Source organism: Rhinolophus ferrumequinum, chromosome 3, assembly GCF_004115265.2.
Source record: "Rhinolophus ferrumequinum isolate MPI-CBG mRhiFer1 chromosome 3, mRhiFer1_v1.p, whole genome shotgun sequence".
NCBI classification, from domain to species: domain Eukaryota; kingdom Metazoa; phylum Chordata; class Mammalia; order Chiroptera; family Rhinolophidae; genus Rhinolophus; species Rhinolophus ferrumequinum.
The window spans coordinates 61,075,821-61,098,079 of NC_046286.1; the positions used below are offsets into that span (position 1 = coordinate 61,075,821).

General features: G+C 38.6%; 1 protein-coding gene across 1 annotated transcript in view; it reads right to left on the reverse strand.

The window, feature by feature from the left end:
- SNX3 (sorting nexin 3) overlaps positions 1–18,114 on the reverse strand; it is a 40,651-nt gene extending 22,537 nt beyond the window's left edge. The window contains exon 1 of the mRNA XM_033103553.1: positions 17,634–18,114. Within this exon, the coding sequence (XP_032959444.1) occupies positions 17,634–17,795 (162 nt within the window). The 5' untranslated portion in view covers positions 17,796–18,114. The remainder of the gene's footprint in view (positions 1–17,633) is intronic.
- Positions 18,115–22,259: the final 4,145 nt, after the last annotated feature.

Genomic DNA, 22,259 nt, shown 5'->3' on the forward strand with positions numbered 1-22,259 from the left:
GTAGTCAGTGTTTGACGTGGGGCTGGAGAGCAAGGTATTCCGGTTCTTTTCCTCACAGTTGAAGTTCATTTCTGAGTAGTCACCTCCTTCTTTTCATACTTCCCTTTCTTGTCCTCTCCTCTGAGTTGTGAAGTTTGTAAGAAAAGGAAATCACTCCAGATCCTTCACCTTTAGCTCTCCAACCCTACTTGGAAGTACAGTAAACAAGACATTTTAAGTCATGACATTTATAAATATTAATTATGAAGTCTCATAAGACATCAATGTTACTTAGAATGCTAGTAAGTCCACAGCACAAAAGGCATTAACTGAGACTCTACCATGAGCACTGACTCAACAGACTTGACACAGACCAGGAAAGGTCACTGTAAGTGAGGAGAGAGAACTACGGATACTGGAATGCCACGGGGAAGTTTCTGTAAGACAGTATACAACTGGGGTGCACTGTTATGATAAAGACATGTATGCACACCCTTTAAGGCTTTAAAAGCTAATAGAAAATTTTTGTAAGTTTACCTTTATGGCTGCTTGCACCATTATGTATCAAAAGTTTTCAAGTTCAGATGTCCAACTTTGTAGATGAAGAGTTTAAAATCCCTCACATTCATGGTTATAGTCATTAAACTTGTATCTCAGAGACACTTAAGGTTCAAACAATTGCTATATCACTTTTAGTGGTTGAATTTGCTGACATGCCACATTGCTGGGGGAAAAAATGCAAGCAAATATGTAAGTGTGTAAGTGTGTGAGTGTGTGTGTCTGTGTGTATGTATTCATTTATTCAGTATTTCCTTTGTATGATTTAAGTTTAGCATAATAGGAGCTAATCACAAATTTGTGACACCATTTCTGATTCCTAGAAGCAATAGGAAACAGATAAATTAGTTAAGCAGACCTGGGTTCAAGCCCTTCTCTGGAACTCTTTAACAGTACAATCATGTCAAATTACTTGCCTTTGCTAAATCTGAGTTGCATCATCTTTAAAATGAAGATACTGCCACTTCAAGAATTAAATAGCAACTAGTATTACCTCACACGTATTATTAGTTATTGGATACTTAGTGTAGGGCAAATACTATGTCATACATCACATTTAATTGTCTTAAGTTTCATTTCATGGCTGAAGAACCTCAAAAAGAGGAACTAAGTAACTTGCTCAAGGTAACATGTCTACTAATAGGCAGAGAGAGAGAAGATCGAACCCGTGTTCAAGTTCAAAGTTCATGCTCTTAAGGTACACTATGGTTACAGTACCAGATACAAAGCAGATATTAAATAAAGCTTAAAAATTCTACTAAGCATTTAATAATTAAAATACCTCAACAAATACTATGTGCAAGGAGCTATGTAATACTTGGTTAAGAGGCTTTCAAAAACATTTAAATGTTAAAAGCATAATAACATGAGAAAGACCCCCTCTCTTCAAAATACAGAACCTAAAATAAAGGTATAACGTAAAAAGGGAAGGGTGGAGATGCTGGAATGGTGGAGTGAGAGGCTTGGCAAAGCCTCTCTCAAAAAAATATGATAAAACTACACAAACATGTCAAAACCACCATATCAGACTCTGAAAGTTGGCCAAATACATGTAACAAATTGAAAAGCGTTTATTCAAGAAAAACTACTGAACTTCAGGTAAGAACAGTGGAAGTCTGTGGTGGTTTAGCCATCCCCCACCAGCTCCATCGATGGTCAGCGTGAGACAAATTCTGACAACCAGCACCATCACTGCTATTGGGGGATCACTGATTAAGAGGAGTAGAACGCAGAAGAGTGCCACATACAGGGGTATTGTTGAGAACAATAGGGATCTTTGTGGCAAACAATTGAGGAAGGCCATTATAGCAGCAGCCTAAGTTTGCAATAATAATTGAGGCAAAAAACCAACAGATTTGCCAGAAGTTTAGCAGGATATCCTGAGAATGGCAGAGCTGTGGTAAGCCTTGATGTGCTGCCATCTATCCCTGGTGGTTTAAAAGGCTGTGTGCTTGCACAAAGCTGTATGCAAACTCAGGAAAGCCTGTCGCGGACCTTAGTTATCTATACATCCCTGGCTAAATAGACCTTTCACAGATACAGTATAGCTATGGACATGAGAAGACGTGGCACAAAGCGAAAGCTGGAACAAACTTGTAAACTGCTTATAGTTTGAATTCATTCCCTAACCTGCATACAAAACCAGGGCAATGGGCAAAAGCCTTACTGGTTCGAGGTGTTTATGCACAACCTCTGACCAGTCACTGGCTGACCACTAAGCTATGTTGATCAAAGGGTGACCCCTACAAAGCCAGGCTTAAAAAAAATTAAAACAAGAATTGAAAAATCAAACAAATAAACAAACAAAAGATCAGATTTCAGCAACTGGCCACCACAGACGTAATACAGACAAGTCCTTAAAAAAAAAGATACAGCAACATTCTCCTGGAGAGGAGGGGAGTAAAAGTGATCTAACTCAAGAGTCTCTAAAATATATTATCTAAAATGTTCAAATGAACAAAAAATTTATGAAACACACAAAGAAATAGGAAAGTATAACCCATACATGGGAAATAAAACAGTCAATGGAAACTATATCTGAGGAGGTTCAGTTATTGGACTTAGATGACAAAGATTTCACAGCAACTATCAAAGAACTAAAGGAAACCATGCTTAAAGAATTCAAAGAAAGTATGATGACAATGACTCAGTGAATAGAGAATCTCAACAAAAAGAGATAATGAACTAAACTGGAATTCTGGAGTTGAAAAGTATAATAATGGAAATGAAAAATTAGCTGTAGGAGCTCAACGGAACATTTGAGCTCAAAGACAAAAGAATCAGAAAACTTGAAGACTGACCAATAGAAAATGTCTATTCTGAAGAACAGAAAAAAAAAGGAATGAACAGAGCCTCAGAGACCTGTGAGACTCCATCAAGCATACCAACATACGTGTAATGGGAGTCTCACAATGAGAGAAAAAAATAATAAATAATGACTGAAGGCTTCCCAAATTTGATTAAAATCTTTAATCTATAATCCAAGCAGCTCAATCAATTCCAAGGAGAAACATAAAGAGATCTACACCTACACACATGGTCAAACTGCTGAAAGCTAAAAACAAGCAGAAAATTTGTAGGTGAAGCCTATGAATATGACAGAAGTCACTTAAAACAAAATTTGGTTACAATATATGGCAACGGTGAAGGGATTTTGCAGATGGAATTAAAGTCCCTAATCAGTTAACTTTGAGTTTATCACAAGGGAGATTATTTTTTGGTTGGGCTTGACTTAAATCAGGTGAGCCCCTTAAAAGAGGTCTTTAGTTTCCCTGAAATCAAAGAGATTTTCCCACTGGCCTTGAAGAGGAAGGCCACTGTAAGTTCTACAGATGCAAGAAAATGAATTCCACCAACAACCATGTGAGCCTGGAAAGAATCCCAAGCCTCAGAAGAGGCTACAACCTTGGCCAACCCCTTGATTGTAGGCCTTGTGAGACCTGAGCAAAGGGCTCAGTTAAGCCATGCCCTGACTTTTGACTTAAAAGAAAGTGATGAGGTAATATTTTAAAGTGGTACATTCATGGTAATTTTTAATGCAGCAATAGGAAATAGAAAACTAATACACCCAGCAAAACTATCCTTCAAAAATAAAGATTAAATAAGACATTTCTGGATGAACAAAGACAGAAAGAATGCATAGTAAGCAGATCTGCTTAATAGAAATACAACAAGAAAGCCCTTCACACTGAAAAGAAATGACACCAGATGGTAACTGTGATCCACATGAAGAAATAAAGTACAGCAGTAAAGGTACTTACGTAGGTAAACACATAAGACACTATAAATACATTTTTCTCTGTTCTTCTATTAGTTGATTAAAAAGACAACTGCATAAAACTGTACTGTTGCCCTTATAACACATAAAGGTGTATAATACACATAATGATAATAGCACAAAGTGGGGAGAAAATGGAGTGACACTGGAGCAAAGTTTCTATATTTTGAGGAATTTAGTATTAATCTGAAGTACAATGTGAAAGATGAGGCATGCTGTAATTCCTAGATCAAACACCAGTAATAATTTTTAAAAAGAAGTTTAAAGGTCTCAGAAATTAAAATGGTACACTAGAAAATATTTAACACAAAGAGCAGTAAAGAAAGAACAGAAAACAAAAATATGAGACAGAAAATAAGTATCAAAATGGCAGAAATAAACTCATCATACTAGTAATTTCATTAAATATGCGGAGATTAAACACTCCAATCAAAAGGCAGAGATTGTGAGACTGGGTAAAAAAATAAGATCCCATTATACTCTGTCTACAAGAGACACAATAAAGATTCAAACACAAAAACAGATTAAAAGTGAATTCTTTAGAATGGACAATAGATTCGTAGGGGTTAATTGCCCAAGGGCACTAAATTAACAGATAAGGCAAAACTGGAATATGAATTCATGTCCAATTTAAGTGTTCTTAGACTATGTTAAACACTAGCTCCCAAAGAACAAATGGTTAGTGCAGGTTCTAAAAGAATGGAATTCCATGTTATACAATTAGTCAATATAATAGTTTTTCTCCTTTACAACCTCCTCCTGCACCCAATGATACTCACATCTGCCTCCAGTTCTCTTCTATAACACCATCACTGGGTAGGGAAAGACAGCCCCAGATACTCAGATCAATTGGGAGAAGTCTAGCTTCCTTGAGAGGGAAACTTGAACAATATGATAAACCTATTAGTCAAAATTCAAGAAGAAAATGAGGTAAGTCAGGGATTCTGCTGGTGGGGTAGGAATGGGGAGCTCTCTATACAGGGACTGATGGAGAACGAGAGAAAATGTAATGTCAGGGCAAGTGAAGAAATTATGCAACTATGAATTAAAAGCAACTATGAATTAAAAGAACAACATTTTCCTGCAGATTCTGTCATAGAATATAAAATTTCTAGCAATACTGTTATCAAAACAAACCTGCCAAGATGTCTCTGAAACCACTTGATACTGTAAGAAATTGTGCTCTTTCAATAAAGTCAGGTGAAATGAGGACAAACACTAATCAAACCACAAGCCATCAAAAATTGCCAAAGAAAGTGTTGCAACAATTCAATCTTTATGACAAGGTGACTTGTTTAACATCCGAGAATTCAAATTAGGAGGTTATTAAAAAAGGAAGTTCTTTAGGGCATTTCAGTGAAGCTACAATGGAAGCTGTTTTTGCTTTGCAGCTGGACTCCGTACAAACTTAAGGTGTTTATGAAAAGGGTATATTAATGTGTATACTCAGGGACAAAACTAATTTATGAAAGTGCTTTAAAATCTAAATTTAGATTTTAGACAACTGGTGAGTTGTCTTTAGTTTCCCTACACGAGAACATTATACATTAAGTCATAAGGCTTTAATGTTCTAATCTAACAAGACTTTTTCTGAGTACTTTATGAAGAAACCTTGAGGAAGTGGGGCAGGAAGGGAATGCAGGAAGCACTTCCTCTTCCACTGGCCAGAGCAAAACTTCTAAGACACCAAAATCCGTTGCAGAACAGGAAATTACTTCAGGTACCCTGAGCTTAATATCTTGGGAAGGCCTGGGGATCTGACAGTCCTGAAAGCAGATATAACTTAACGCTGTCCAGGGCCACACAAATTTTACATCTGGAGAGTAGTGAAAAGAGGAAGATACGATGCATTCTGAAAGGTACCATTTATTCTCATCCCAGTTCACTTTTAGTTAAGCTACAGTCTATGTAAACTACAGTTTATACATGTGTATACTCAATTTCCTAACATAATAAACGATCCTGTGAAGAAAATAAGTCTCTAATCTTTGGTTGGTGGTATTAAGAAATTGTCTCTATCTTAATCAGTAGAGAATGGGATGTGTGTGAAGTCACTACACACCTCGGAGTTTGGCACAGGCCTAACAGTGACCAGACTGTAAGTGACTACTGACCAGAAACAGTGAGATGAGACAAAAAGTCAAAGAAACGGGAGAAAAGCCTTGTGTACACTGGTCCCTTCATACAAGAGGCCATCTTATGTATTAGAGGCCAGTATCACTTTTAATCAACTTAAGATAAGTCAAATAAGTCAACTTTGATTCCAAGGAAACTGGACAAACAGATGTCTGGTAGTTTGAGTCTATCACTTCAATTTAAATAGCTCCATATGGGTAATGGCTACTGTATTAGAGCAGTTTCAGACAAAGGCAGAGCAAAAATTCTACAAAAAGGCAGATCAAAGAACATTCCTTCTAAATAACCCATAGAACGGTATTCATAACAGATGACCTACTTCATCCTATAAAGCTTTTAATTTTATGAACGTTTTAATCAGATTCTATACAATTATAATCCTTCTACTATGTTCCCTTAGTTTTGACATTCTTGAACTTTCTTCATACAGAAGCTCTGGGCACCTTACATATTTGATACATATTTTTTATATACTTCATAATCTTTCCTTAAGTTGGATTTTTAAAATCTATCCTATCACAAGTGGATGTGAGTGTTTTAAAAAAAGATTGTAGGGTGGCTGGTTGGCTTAGTGGGTTAGAGCGCAGTGCTCATAACACCAAGGTCCCCGGTTCGATTCCCACATGGGCCTGTGAACTGTGCCCTCCACAACTAGATTGAAAACAACAACTTGATTTGGCGCTGATGGGTCCTAGATGTTCCCCATAAAAAAAAAAAAAAAAAAAAAACCCAGATTGTTCTTGCTCATTTTAATGATTGCCTGAAGTTAAAGTGCAAGTTTCTTCTCAAAACAAACAAAACAACAACAACAACAACAACAAAATGACATCAGATGACATAAGAAATTGTGTAGTTATACATTTATTGCTTGAAATATTTAAATATATTCTGAAACCTACAATTATAAGTTGCAAAAGTCGAAGTACTTTTTTCCTAATGTGTACAGTAAGTGGAAGATTCTATTGCTTCCAAGACCTTGCTTGGAATTATGGAGGGTCAAAGGCCTGATAATAAAGTAGGAAATATTTTCTAAGTTAAATTTTAATCAAGAGCCAATAACCTAAAATAGTCATCACCTAATACTCATAATTTTACACTTGTCAAGTTTCAGAAGTTAGCCGTCTCATATGCGGGCACTAGATATGGATAAACAACTTTATCATAGATTATGTGGCTCTTTCTGTTATACTCAGTCTTTTAAAAAAACAATGCACCGGTCATTTAGCATTGTTAATCTCAACCTATACTTGGATAGCCAAAGCGACTTAGTCTTTTAGTATTTTCTCTTTAGTTTGGAAAAACAATCCTCTACAGCCTATTAAGTAAGGCACTCAACTTTTTCCATGGGAAAACAGATTCTCCTATACCCTTGGTAAACATCTCGGAGACTAGAAAGAGAAGGCTCATGAGAGCAACGGTGCTCGACTCTGATGGGGAGGAAAGAGACGGCTGTGGCCCACAATCTCGGCTCAGAGTGAGGCTGAGCCCTGGCCTCCACTACTCTCCTTCTCTGGGAGTGAGTCTCCTTCTGCTGGAAGCAATCTTTAGGACAGGGGCATGGTCATTCTGGTTAGTTTCCTATTGCTGCTGTAGCAGATTACCATAAACTTTGCAGCTTAAAACAACACAGATTTATTATTTTTATGGTTTGGGGCGGGGGGGGGGCACAAGTCCAAAATGGGTCTCATTGGGCTAAATCAGGTGTAATCAGGGCTACATTCCTTCTGGAGGATTGAGGGGAGAATTTGTTTCCTTGTCTTTTCTAGCTTGTACAGCTGGCTGCATTCTTTGGCTCATGGCTTTTCCCTCCGTCTTCAAAGTCAGCAATTGTATCTGCTGCCATTATCACATCTCCTTCTATGACCGACTCCACTGCCTGCTTTACCTGTAAGGACCCCTGAGATTACATGAGGTACAACCACGTAATCCGAGGCAATCGCCCCATCTCAAGATCCTTCACGTAATCACACCTGCAAACTTCTGCCATGTAAGGTAACACACTCACAGGTCCTAGGTATTAGGAAGTAGGTATCTACGGGGAGTCATTATTCTGCCTACCAGTCACCACGTCACAGGTGCCACCACTAACTGTGGCATTTGGAGATTCCAAACTAGGAAGTAATGTGTGGTAGATAAATGTTGCCACAAATTCTTTGACGCTCCTTCCATCCAAGAGGTGGAGTCTATTTCCCTCCCCCTTGAATCTGGACTAGCCTTATGACTTGCTATGTCCACAGAACATGGTAGAAGTAACAAGCAAGTTTCAGAACCTAGAACTCAAGAGGTCCATCTCCATCCTCTTGGAATGCTAGTCTAAGACTTCCGTATAAGAAGCCAGCCTAGCTGACTGGAGAATGAGAGACCATGTGGAAGAGAAGAATGAGGTATCCCAGGGGACAGCCATACATGCCAACTCTCCAGCTCAAAACAGCTACATAAATGATCACCGGCAAAAAGCAGCAGAGAAGCCATTCAGCCAACCTACAGAATAATGGAAAATAAATCATTACTTTAAATCATTAAGTTTTGGGGTGGTTTGTTATTCACAGCTAACTGATGCAACATTGGTTAATGAGAAGACCAGTCTATACTACATACATATACTTGAATGAGCTTTTTGCAAAAGGAATAAAGGAAGGTCATTAGAGTCAAGTTTGGGAGGAGAACAGCAGGTTCTTGGCTATATCAAGGAGACTTTCTTGGCTGTATCACAAAGCATGATCAGGTTGAAACAGGAAATGACTATTGTTAAGTAAGAATAATCAACTGATCTATATCTATGATGATCTGTTCTAACTGGAAATAAGTGCCATTATAGTTTCTAAGAGGAGGTAGTTAGGTACCTAAAACTATGTCAAAGAAAACAGAAGAGAAAGTGCCTACCGTACTGCCTAGACATAGCAATTACCCAAGAGATGCTTAAAACCAAACAGACCATAAACAAAGAAGTAAAAAGATGTTTGAGCCGGGCAGGAACGAGGGGTCCGAGGGCAGAAAGTGGTCAGAATCCAGTATTACTACTGTGTGATTTAGTGGCAGGTCACTGACATTAGCTGCTGAAGTGAAGCACAGAAAAGGCAGTGTGGCTCTGTCTGCCGAGAACACGACGACACATGGCAGGCCTGGCTTACCCCCCTCCCCCGCACATGAGTATTTTCACCCAGCACGACCAAATCAAATTACATTCACCTCTCTCCCCCACTGCAGTGTAGTCGGTAAGTTTTGAAGGTCAAGAGCTATGCTTCTCATCTCTTAGCCAAGCATCAAGCACGATGTTTGGCATATAGTAGGCAGTTCATAGACGTTCGTTTATTGGACAGTTTTAGGGAAAAGTGATCAAGTAAAACGTTTAGTCTTGTTTCAGGTTGGTGTCAACTTGCTGAATGCGGGAACCACGTCTTATTAAACTTAGCGTTCCAAGGGTTTCAACAAAGCAACTGGCCCACAGGAGCTACTACTTAATGTTAAGTAAACAAATCTAACAAGAAATTTAGTTAGAAAGAAGTCTTGAGAGAACACAACTGGGCAAATACATGTATGACAGATAAGAATCACATCCTAGTAAAAAAAAAAAATCATATCCTAACATCTAAGTGAAAAGCTCTACACCTACAATTTCAACTTAAGTATATCAACATCATTTGCCCTTTTAAACCAAGATGAAAATTCTATCAATTTACTATATTGTCCCATTTTGAGTTAGTATCAGTTTCTCAATTTTCAACTTAACCCCTTTCTACAACCCAGACATTCAACTCACCTACGTCAATAGTTCAACCAAGTTAAATATTATGAAAAATCATTTAATGGCGGCATACTGCTCTATTGTGCAGAGGGTTAACATGTAAGAACACAAACATCACCTGGTGATGTGGAATAAGAACTGAATTCTGGGATAGAAAGCATGTAAGCCACGATGCTGGCCAGCACTCACCGCAATCAGTTCTGTCAGGTATCATCTCCCGTTTGCCACTGCTTTATAGACGGGCCCTAAAACCACCATGAGCCAGTTGCTATTAGTTTTATTAGGCTAGTGCAAAAGTAATTGCAGTTTAAAAGGTTAAATTGCAAAACATGCAATTACTTTTGCACCAACCTAATAACGACACCAATTTTCTTCGAATGGTTATTCGAAGTTTACATAAGGCTTCGGGTGAGAACATAAGCTTTATAAACCGAAAATCCTTGTGGTTGGCTTTAATATAGTAGATGTGACCTAATAACTCACAAAGTTAAATTTTTGTCTTTGTAAAAACTGAGCCTTTAGAGGGAGAGAAGGGCATCTAATTATTCATTCAGCACCCAACAACAGGGCTATGCTTTAAGATCCTATTGCTATCTGATAAATGTGTAAGGGGAAAAACCTAACTAGTAGTGTTATAATTAACTACTGTTTCATCAGTCATTTGCTACTGGCATCCTAAACTGTTTTTTTTTTATAGTCCCATGTTTTGAAATTAAGATTCTGCAAGTGCTTTTGATTTCCATTATTTCAACGCTACATAAACTCTAGACCAGGGATTAGCAAACTTTTTCACAAAGGGCAACACTTTAGGCTGTCTGTCATAACTACTCAACTCTTCCTATTTAGTTAAAAAGTGGTCATAAATAATATGTAAACAAACAAGTGTGCTGTGTTCCAATAACATTTTACAAAAACGGAGGCCCACAGCTTACTGACCCCTGCTCTAGACCCATTAGTGTCTTAAGAATGTTCTCCGTTACGTAACATGGGGGAATCTTTGGGTATAAATTTGAACAAAGACATGGTGATACACAGATGTATGCCTAGCCAACAAGATTTTTATCTACTTCTGTTTCTACCTGAAGACAGCCAATAATGCCAAGGCAAGAGAGGAGTGAGACGCTGAGAACTAGGAGGGGAGCTTGGAGACTCTTACTCTTCCATGTGGATTAAAATTCCCAAACTTACAACCGAACAAGGAAGCTCATCCCACAAGGCCAGAAATGGGAAAAAAGCAAACAAGCTATAGGTGGCAGGTGTGGAAATAATTTTAGGAGAGCCAAGCAAATAGAGATGTTACATCAAAGACAAAATCAAAATCTAGAGAGCAAGGAATTAGAAAGTGACCATTCCAATATTGTTAGATACAACATAATTTTATAAAAATTATTTTAAGTCTTCCTATGATTCTCTGGTAAGAGACACTGATCTCACTTATTTTGGTGGCTCAAATTATATACTCCACCATTCAATGTCATCAACTAAAATGCTGGTCCTAAGTAAAACTGTCTACATAGATTTAAACAGCCACTGAAGGGGAAAAAAAGTTCATCATCCACTTTCAGTACCTGTAACCCAATTCAATGCCATATTATACCCCTATCAGATGTGCCACGTCTTCATGCTTGCCTTCTTTCTCTACTCATCAAAATTAATTCTCAGGAAGGGTTCACAATTCATTCACATTTAAGAATGGCAAAATTAACAAGAGCTCAATTTTTTTCTTCCAAATCAAATGAACTTTTCAAAACTTTAAAATTTCAGACTTCAGCCAAAAAAGGGAAAGAATTAAAGAGAGGTGATCAGAATGCTGAAGAAGTCACACCCTAGAATGGCTGATGTCACTTGCTACCGCGGGCAAAGCACAGTGCCTGTTCTTCCTTTCCTCACATGGCTGCCCAGATAAACTAAAATTTCCAGTTTCCTTTGTAGCTACATGTGGCAAAGAGCAGGAATATACCTTTCCCTTGACTAGAATGTGGATGTGATGTTGGGAGCTGGTGGTCAAGCCATAATACCCGCTGCGATTGCCCAAGACCGCTTCCAGTGACAAAAATAAACTACTATTAAGGGCTCTGTGAGAACAGCCCAAACCATATTCTAATTGATACAACTTTTCTGGCAAGCTATAGCAAATGTCACACTTTACTACCATGTCCAAATCCCTAAGTTAAATTATTTCTTTAAAGAAGTAGGACTTTGGTTGAAAGCTTTAAGTCATTTAATGAAGGAATCAGCAAATAGCAGGACCAAGATTATAGTATTGCTTTTTCTTGGACACCATCTTTCGTAGCTGATGTTCAAAAAATTGTTGATTCTGCTTCCATGGAAGCAGCATAATATGGTACAAACATCAAAGTGTCTAAAAATAATAGTTCAGTGCTTCTTTGTATGATTATGAAGGTGAAGGGAGGAAAATCTCCATTACGTGGCATTATCGTGATAGCTAAAAGTTGAGGCCTTTTAGATCTTCCACTTTAAAGGTATAGAGTGACAATATTAATGACATACAAAGATTTCTTTCTTAAATGGCTATTTTGTCTTTTCTTGACTTCTGGTTTACTTCCAAGATTATTACACAGGGATATAGACATGGATGGTGCAAACGGGAGTAAAAAGATCTGGCCTGGCTGCATATAGTCAATGTCTCCCTTCTTCCCCCAAAGCTAAGCTGTATACGGTGGCATGCTTTCAGCTAGTATCTAAATGGCCTCCCCTCCAAAACACAGTTTTCTATCTTTGGCAAATGTCACTGGTTTTCCTCTCTGCTGTCAGGATGTTTTATTATTTAATTTATTTTTAGAATTTGCCTTGGCTACCAACCATTGTGAATCCATGTATTTTTCTCTACTTCTCTGCTGCCTATCACGTCTCAGAGACAGAGAGCATGGTGCAACCAGGAATAATCCCTGCTGCATATCAGCCAAGTGCCTTTGCTGGGTGGTTTTTAAACTGTCACTCTCTAGATCCTACCCCAACCCAATTAAAAGAGAGTCTCCATGGCTTCAAAAGCTCCCCAGGTGATCGGAATTTCAGTGAGGCTGGAAGAAAGAGTATGGGCTCTGAAGGGCAGAAAATCTAGATTCAAATGCCAGTTTTGCCACTTATGAGCCGTGACTTTGGGCGATACTTAACCTTCCTAAACTTCATTTATTCCAAAGAGTCCACTCCACTATGTGCCAAACAGTGTCAGGTGTTAAATAAATAAGCGTGGCTCTGACAGTCCCTGCTCTCTAAGAGATTATAGTGCAAGATACAGGAACCAAAGGAAGCCGCAGAGAAGCAAACAAACTTAATCCTCAAGGCACAGAGGAAGGAAATCCAGTCTGGATTCCAGGGACCAGCAAAATCTATAAAAAGGTGACAGTAAGGCTGAGTCCTGCAGGACAAGTCATGGTAGCCAGATGAGGCACTAAAGGAAGACTGTTTTTAACAGGGGAGGCAGTGTGTGCAAAGACCCTGATGTAAGACAACGCAGCTTATTTGGGCGATACAAGTAGTTCAGTAGAACTGGAGCAAAAAATAAGGATGAGGAAGGGACAAGAGATGAGGATCAACAGTGACCTCAACTTCTGTATCTGCAAAACAGATGTTATCTACTCTGCTTGGTTACCTCAAAGATCTAATTATATATATAGCACAGTGCCTTGTACACAACAGGTATTCAAGTGATAAATCCCTTTACTTTTCAGCTTTCATATACACAGAAAAGAGCTCTCCTTTTATAAGCATCACAAACCAATCAACACTTTTTCTTCAGGTCACTCATCAAAACACGGAATTTAATAATAAACTCTTCAGCTGTTTATTTTTCCTGGGTGCATCTTACCTACTGTGGATTACTGAGGAGTCAACTCCCAGATCTCAAGAGTGCCAACCAGTGGGAATTCCTTCAAAAGGTTCAGACACGTAGGGTGTGTCCCAACGCTAGGCTGTAGATAACTGTTTTAAGTTAAATGAACAGCAGTCATGAAGCAATTCTGAACCAGGGCAAGAATAACTTCAAATCTAACCTTGGCTCTGCCACTAGTTAGATAATTTACTTTGGGTGAGAGACAGCTTTCTTTGCCTCCGTTTCCTAATCTGTTAAAATAGAGAACAGAGTCCCTATATAGAAGAGCGTTAATAACCCAGGGCTACTTTTTAATTGTCACTGCCTGCCTCTGTTCTTCCCTCCCATCTTAAGAGATGTGTTAGGTAAGAATCTTCAAAGCTAGCAGCAACATGCCTCTCCTTGATGGAGATCGTGGAAGTCAGCCACAGCCGACAGCAAAGATGTTATCAGACAACATCCCACGGCCAAGTGATAAAGCCACATAGACTGTGCAGATGTCCTTTGGCCCCAAAATGCCTTCATTCTTTAAAATATGACGTTGACCCTTTAATAATACATGCTTATAAATCCTAAAAACAAGTCTAAGAATTATTTCTCAGCTTCCAATCTGGATATTAATGACTCCCAATTTAAAATGAGACAATTCACCCAGAGAAAAATCACCAAAACAGGTTTAGAAGGCAAACAGTGTCAAGATGCTACTTTTACTAAACATCTTTCTGTCACAATGCTTAGAAAATTTGACTATTCGGCTTCATGTAACTCTATGAGGTGATGAATGTTAGCGAAGCTTATTGTAATCATTTCCCAATATATCATACGCAAATCATAATATGGTACACCTTAAACAAATGCAATGTTATATGTCAATTATATCTCAATAAAACTGGAAAAAACACTAGTACAGTACGGTCACAGGAACCATATTACCTTAAGATATGGAGTAGTTACTCAGTATTTTTGGTCTTAAATGTGAAATTTACCATGTTCTAAATGGCATCACAACTTTCCACATGGAACCACACAAACTATAATAAATATTTAAAACATTGAAAAAAGTCTATTTGATTTAGTACTAAACAAGATGGCTTTTTAAAATACATTTACCTCAATGAAAGTATACTTCCATGCCAAGTAGGTTTCTTGATAAAAAAAATCTAAGAATTTTAGTAACTCAACTGCAGGTTAATACAGAAAATGTAGCTGATAACTGACCTTTGATTTAGAAGATACCTGTATTTAGAAAGAGGTAAACTCTGAGTGCTTATTATGTACCAGTCATTGTGCAAAAGAGATTTATATGCATTATCTCACTCAGTCCTATGAGGTAGGTACTATTATTATCATACCTATTCTACAAGGGGGAAGTGGAGCCTAGATTTTGTACCTCACTCTGCTAATTACTGATGATAACTCTATTCTCTGAATTCAGAGCTCAAAAAAGATCCTTAACTTCACTCCTGTTCCAAATAGTTGGCTCTAGGTATAATAGATCTTAATTAAAATCTCCAGAAATTTAAAAGTTACATTATAGCACAAACTTCATAAACGTGACTGAATTTCCCCTTTAGCCTTCTTTTTAATGTGTCAAAATAATTCTAGGCCCTGAGCTTTCCTAAAGCTTTAATCATTTATGGTGCTCTCTGCTGTACCTACCCATTAGAACAATTTAAAAAAACATTAACACTACCAATTATTTTCAAAAGCCCAAAGATACTAATCAAGTGATCCTAATAGTCTTAAACACTCTCCTCAAACCAAAAGATAAATGGAGATTGGGAAACTTGCATTCCAAAGTGCACCATCCAGATAAAATTACTCTGTGAATTAGAGTAATTTCAATCAGATCCTATAAAATTGAACATTTTTCTCAAGACCAGAATTAAAGACTAACTCTAAGACAGTTTAAGGACCCAAACTCTGAAACATAAAATGGTTTGCACATGGCAAATTCAGTAGCAAAAGGCAGGCTGTAGGGGCAGGCTGTAGGGAGAGCAGCAACAGTTTAGAAAAGTAGTAATAAATAACATTTAAAAAAAACGATTTACCTATTCATTTCACTGGCCATTCTCCTTTAACACAAGCCTGTAATTATTCTCAAAAACCATTTGATGCTTAAAATAAGACCTAATATCTTACTACATGGTGTCCTGAATTTAAGTTAACACATTACACATTAAGAGAAATCACGATGGCATTTCATGAGCATTAGAAATCCAATTACATTTTCTTAGAGAGCATCCATATTTATGATTGTAACAGTTATTAACACACAACAAACTGGTTTATGTCATACAAACCAGTGTAGGTGTATACTTCATTAATTCTGTAACTCGTTAATCATTCTTAAAAAGGATTATTTTCTTTAAAATGCAAATGATCACACCATAAACACAACTTATTTTTAAATGTCACATCAGCTATTTGGTAATAAAGTATATGTTTTTAAAATAATTGAATTATCACACTAGAGTCTATTTAATATAATGCACTCTGCAAGATAAACCCAAAGTTACCAAATGGAGGATGTATAGGCAGGAGATTCCACTTCAGTTGTGTGACAGGAAATACTAGCTATGGAAGTTTAGAAACAGGAATACCAAATTCTGTTTCAGCAAAATAAAGAAAGGAAAACATGCTGGTGAGTAAGGGTAAAAGAGGAAGTTGTTGTAGTGAACAATATGCCATATATTTAGGACATTCCAAAAGATTAAAAAAAATAAAAAGCCTCACTTTTCCACTAGGCTTACTTGGTAATGCACTTCCCTAGGTACACTGAAGCCTGGATTCGCAGTTTCGCTATAACAAGACTGCTTATGGCTCACATCTTACACATACGTAGGGAGATAAGGGTGGCTTGTAACATTAAACTGTTAGTTTCATATCTTAAACTACAGTTTGATGATTATTAATTTTTTTAGCAACGCTACATAAGTACATCATTTTTTAAGTAAGTTTCACAGCAGTGTGAAAATACTCAATATTACTGAACCATACACTTAAAAATAGTTAAGATGGTAAATTTCACGTTGTTTTTTTTTACCACAAAAAAGGGCATAAGTTAGGGAGAAATTATTCCACTTATACGTTAATAGTAACTTGTTATGTAAATTTTGATTACTCTAAACCTAAATTCTTATTATGCTTAATTTTCAATAAAATAATGTCTTGTCATGTTTAACAGCTGGATTCACTTTATGTAATTAATTTTTAAAGCTACTTCCACACATAAGAAAGTTTTTTAATCCTGAACTACAGAGAGAAGCACTATTCTCAATTAACATCTTTCAAATCATCTGAATTACTAATTGCCAACAAATACTAGTTATGAAATTATAAGTGTTTTTCTACTTCAGCTGATTCATTCATTCAGTTAAGTGCAAATCTCCAAATTAAGAAAGCAAGATCCCCAAACGAATAGGTTTTTCTTAAAGTAGCTTTGGATTGTGAGGTAGACAACACTCGCCACACCTCATACTTCAGCCCGACGTGGCCCAGAGTGCTAAGGTCAATCATTTCCAATCACCGTTCTCACCTGCTCTGCCTTACAAATTTGTCAGGCTTTTGTGAACTCCCATTAGGTTCTGTTCAGAAAAGTGTACCACCTAGGTTAGTCTCATAGCTTGGGAAGAGTCTGGAGCAATCAGCTTGGCTTGGCCACCTCGGAGGAAAAGTGTCCAGAAAAAGAAAACTGGGAACGCTTCAACTTTGCGCAAACCCCCCATCTATCTCAAGTCACGTCTACCTCCCTTCCAGAAGGGCTGTGTTCAGTGTTCTCGAAAGATCTACCCTTTTCCAACTCAAATGTCATTCTTAGATCAGCTGCTTGAGGGGCCAGCGGAGCTCAACCCACGCCGTTCTTCTAGCACCTTCTCCAAGTGCCAGCGCTGGATTCAGCTCACTCAGCTGCCCCCATCCAAGCCATACACGAAGAGAGACCCTGGCCGACGACCCCGCCCACGGACAGGGCTGCCCTAAAGAGTCACCCAGAGGCTCCCAGTCTGGGCAGCTTTAGCCGCCTAAGGGGATCCGCTCCTGAGGCGGCTGGGGGCAACCTGGGACCATAGGAGAGGTCTCACAGTAGGAGGGAAAGACGGCCTCACCTTGACCCTGATTTCATAGGTGGTGAAGCGGCCCCGGCCGACCCCCACCGTCTGCGGGTTGCTCACATCGATTTCAAGGAAGTTGCTGGGCGGCCCGTAGGCGTCATTCAGGTTCTGCGGCTTGGTGATCAGCCGCCGGGTGTCCGCCACCGTCTCCGCCATTTCGCTGTTGCAGCCGCCGCCGACGCCGCCGACGCCGCCGCCGCGGGCTCCCTCCACCCCCTCCCCGTTCCACCGACGCCGCCGCTGCTGGCCGCCGCGGGGACACCAGGCTCGCGCGCAGCGGTCGCGAGGGGAACGAGCACGTAGCGCAGGCGTTCACCCCGCGCCGAAGCTCCTCCCCGTGCCCCTCCGGCTTCCGTCACTCAGGCCCAGGGGAGAGACAGCTGACTCTCCGGAACGCCGCGCCTCGGGCCCTGGAGGCCCAGCGGAGGCCCGGCGGGGAACTAAGGACTTGAGGAGGATAGGGAAGAGCGGAGCACGGGACTTGTAATCACCAACAGGTTCCGGCCGGACTACAGCGCCCACAATGCACCGGGTGAGCGCGGCGCCGCCGCCGCCGCCGCCGAAATGCGACCAAAGTGCTTGGGGATCCCGGGGGTGTAGTGGCTGGCGCTTCTGTCTTTCCCGGTCCGCTCCGACTCGGAGCGGTGGGAAGAACAGCGGAAATGGTCTTCGCGGCCCTGGGAACTGCGGGCACAAGAGCTAAACGGCGAGATATGGAGGTTTGCCGGCAATCGAAACAAAACAGCCTCCTTTAACTCTGTGCCAATCCATCTACGGCCTCACCTTGAACCACTGCATGTGCCTTTCTTGGTAACCATTAACAAATGCCTCGAATGATGACTTTGACACCAACTTTGAGAGTTTCACCATACCCGTGTCTGGTTTGATAAATTGAAGGCCCTAATGAAGGGTAGTGGAATAAAAACAAAAGCCCTCGCGAGATCATATGGCTAAGATCAAACCGTTTGACTGGTTGGCCCTCTAAAAATAGATAGGCTGAAACCTGCCTTGAATGGTCTATGTTTGGGTGACCTGCAATTTTTCCCTTCATTGCCCACAAAGTCCTAGAAACTTTAAAAAAAAAGTGGTAAACGTATCTCTATAGCATTTGAAATGAAGCCTGTATAAGACATGAAAAAAAGACAGAACAAGTAGATCATAGTTCATCTCTAGTAAATGCAACTTTTGAACATTGAGGTAGAAGGATAAATTTCTGTACTTGCCTGGAGAGTTACCTCCCTTAATGTTATATAGTCCCACAACTATTTTTGACTTTAATGTTTCAGAAACATTTACTTTGCTATTTACTATTTTCTTTGACCTGTACTTTAAACTGAAAAGTTGTTCACATCTAAGAAATTGTCCAGATCATTAGCAGCCATTCCTACTAACACTAAGGACAGTTGAATTAAAGAAATTACTTAAACATGATGTGATTATTTCTCAGAAATTCAACATTCATTAATTCAACATATTTACAGATCTACTAGGTATTTTCAACTCTTGATACTAGAGAGATAAGCGTAAGTAACATGGAAATTCTCTGATCTTACCAGGTTTATAGTCTAGTATATAGACTATCTTGGGGAGACAAATCAATAAATAATATACCAGCCAATATGATTGGTGTTACAAAGAAAATAAAACTAGATGATTGATAATGACTGAGACAAGCTCATTAGAAGGGTAAAGAAGTCCTCTCTGAGTATATCTCTCTTTCAAACAGTAAGGGAAATACTGGGATAAGTATGCCCAGACAGGACTGCCTGCCGCCTAGGTCTGTTTCCTGTTGTAAGAGACCAAATGGGAACTTCACTGGTACGATTATAGCAGTGAGCTGAAGAAATGAGTATAGATGACTTTGAATTCAAGAGACCAAGAACCACTGTATTGTGTTGTCATCCATGACACCTGAACAAAGCAATCATGGGATATTTTCATGGAAAGCTTCTGCCTCATTTCTTGTAGGCCACTTAGAGCAGCAACAATTGTGTGAAGTGGGAAAATAACCACAGAGGACAGCACAGCAGCATAGCAGTCATACAGCTAAAGGGGAGCTTCCCGGTATAAACATCAGGAACACTTAACCTTTATTTTTCAGGAGACAGACTGTATTCCTAGAAAAATCCAAGAAGAATAGGCTACTAGTATTAAGAGAATTTAGCGGCTGAATGAAAGCAAAGAAGCTCACGTATAGCTTTCCTCTGTCTAGGCAAATGTCTAGTTAGAATGGAGATGGAAAAAATAGCCTATTCACAACAGTGACCAAAAGTTAAAAAAATATGTAGGAAGGCACAGGATCTATAGGAACAAAATTATAAAATTTTATTAAAGGACATAAACCAAAATCCAAATAAAAAAGAGTCATGTTCCTGGATAGGAGGACTTAAAATCAGAAAAATGTCACTTTATGCAAAATGAAGGCAATTATAATGACAATCCTAATGTGGTTGGTTTTGCCCTACCCCCTGCCTTGGATGGGTGGGTAGTACTGGACGAGATTTTTTTAAAGTTCATATGTTGGAGGATAACCAAGAAGATTGTGAAAGTGAAAAATAAAATTAAAGTGGGATTTGCTTTACCAAATGTTAAAATTCATTATAAAACCACTATAAGCAAGAGTGTGGTTTTGGCTCTTTATAGAGTAGAAAAACAAATCCCAATAAAGAACATGATACATAACAAGGACAGCATTTCAATTCATTGAGGAAATGGTGCTGACACAGTTGGATGTTCAGGGAATAGAGGGACCACAGAGCTAGTTCCCTGCATTATACCACATATGAAAAACTTCCAGACAGATTTAAATATAAAAAATGAATATATTTAGAGGAAATTTAGGAGAAAAGTTATATAACCTTGAATAAGGAAGTGCGTCTTAAGCAATATGGGAAATAAACTATAAAAAAGTAGTCACTTAAATACATACATTTTAAATAAAAATTATATAGCAAAAAGCATAATAAAAAATTGGAAGTATATATGCAACACATAGAATAGTAAAAGGCTAATATTCCTAATATAAAAAGAACTCACATAAATTGACAATAAGAAGACAACCCCATAGAAAAATAGGCAAAGAATATGAATAGGTACTTTTCTACATGTTTTACACATAATGGTTTTATCAAATCATAACAACTATGAGTGGATACCATTATTGTCCCAATTTTACAAATGGGTAAGCTTCACAGAGGCCAAATAATTTGAAGATTCCCCCGTACAAAATGGCAAAACTAGTTCCTGAATTTATATACTTAAACACTATGTCATGCTGCCTCTTAGGTAAGAAATGGAGAAATAAGCATAAAAATATGCTCAACCTCACTAAGCAACTAAATGTACTTTAAAGCAAACGTGAAATACCGTTGTCTATTGGCAAAAATCAAAAGAACAAACGTAGTGTTAGGGAGAATGTAGGGAAATAGGCACTCTTATTTTGATAACATGAGCCTGAATTGTCACAACCCTTGAGAAAAGTAATTTGATCATGTTTATCAAAATTAAAAATATTCAGGACATTTTGATCCCCAAATGAAATTGTTCTATTTTTGTTTCTTAGAATATTAGAATGTATCTATTTTTAGTTATTAGAATTAAAAGAGGAATATCTGTGATGTATTGGTGAGGATCACAGAACGATCTGTCCAGTATGATCCCATTTTGGCAAACAGACAAAACACTGTTAGTGTATATGTGTACTTTTATATGCCCATATTTTATATGTGAATACACCAGGTTGTTAAAACTGGTAACTAGAAAGGGAGTAGGTATGGGAAGACACAAGTATATTTTAAGGATGGGCTAAGATGTGAAAGAGGAAACTTTAACCAATTTTATTTTTTCCTAACAGCCAAATTCTAGAAAAATAATTTGCCAGTGAGCCTGTATTACTGTGGGCACCTTCAGAGTTGTGTTCCTTGAGTAGTATATTAGATGATCACAGCTTGATGTCTTTGGTTATTGAGATTATCCATTCCTCTTCTTTTGGACACTGAACAGTTAGCTAATAGTAATTTCATTTCTTATGAAGACTGTTACAGGCAAAAGGAGGTGCTGCCTTGTGGGAGCAGTTGGTTTACATTTTCATTTTAAATTTGTAAATGAAGCTTATATTTTATCAACTAGTCTCTTGTGAGCTTGATTAATGCATCACTCCCCCAGGCCTGATCACCTCTCGGAAAATAATAAAACCAAGTAGGTGGACCTCCAAAGGGTCAGATTGTGGCATTGTGGCAAATCTAATGAAGTCCTGTAAACTTCTCCAGGGCCAGGCATGGCCACTTTTATATCGTTTTTCCAATTCAAAGCATTTCAGTTCTTACACTCAGACCAATCTCTTAAATCCCCACTCCCAGGCTGCTGAACATTCCTGAAGAAAACCCCAAACCAACTGGCACCTTTGCAAATGTATGTTTTCCAACTTCAGTTAACCAACCCTTCAATATGCCTCACCAATCCCTTATTTTAGCCTCTCCTCTTCTTGCATTTTGTACCCCTCATCCTTACTCTTAGCAGGAAACCTCACTTCATGCAGCACAAGGAAAGGGAAAAGCCATGAAGCTCAGTATCTTTCCTCACCACTGAACTACAACTTACAACATGAGTCATCCTTAGAAC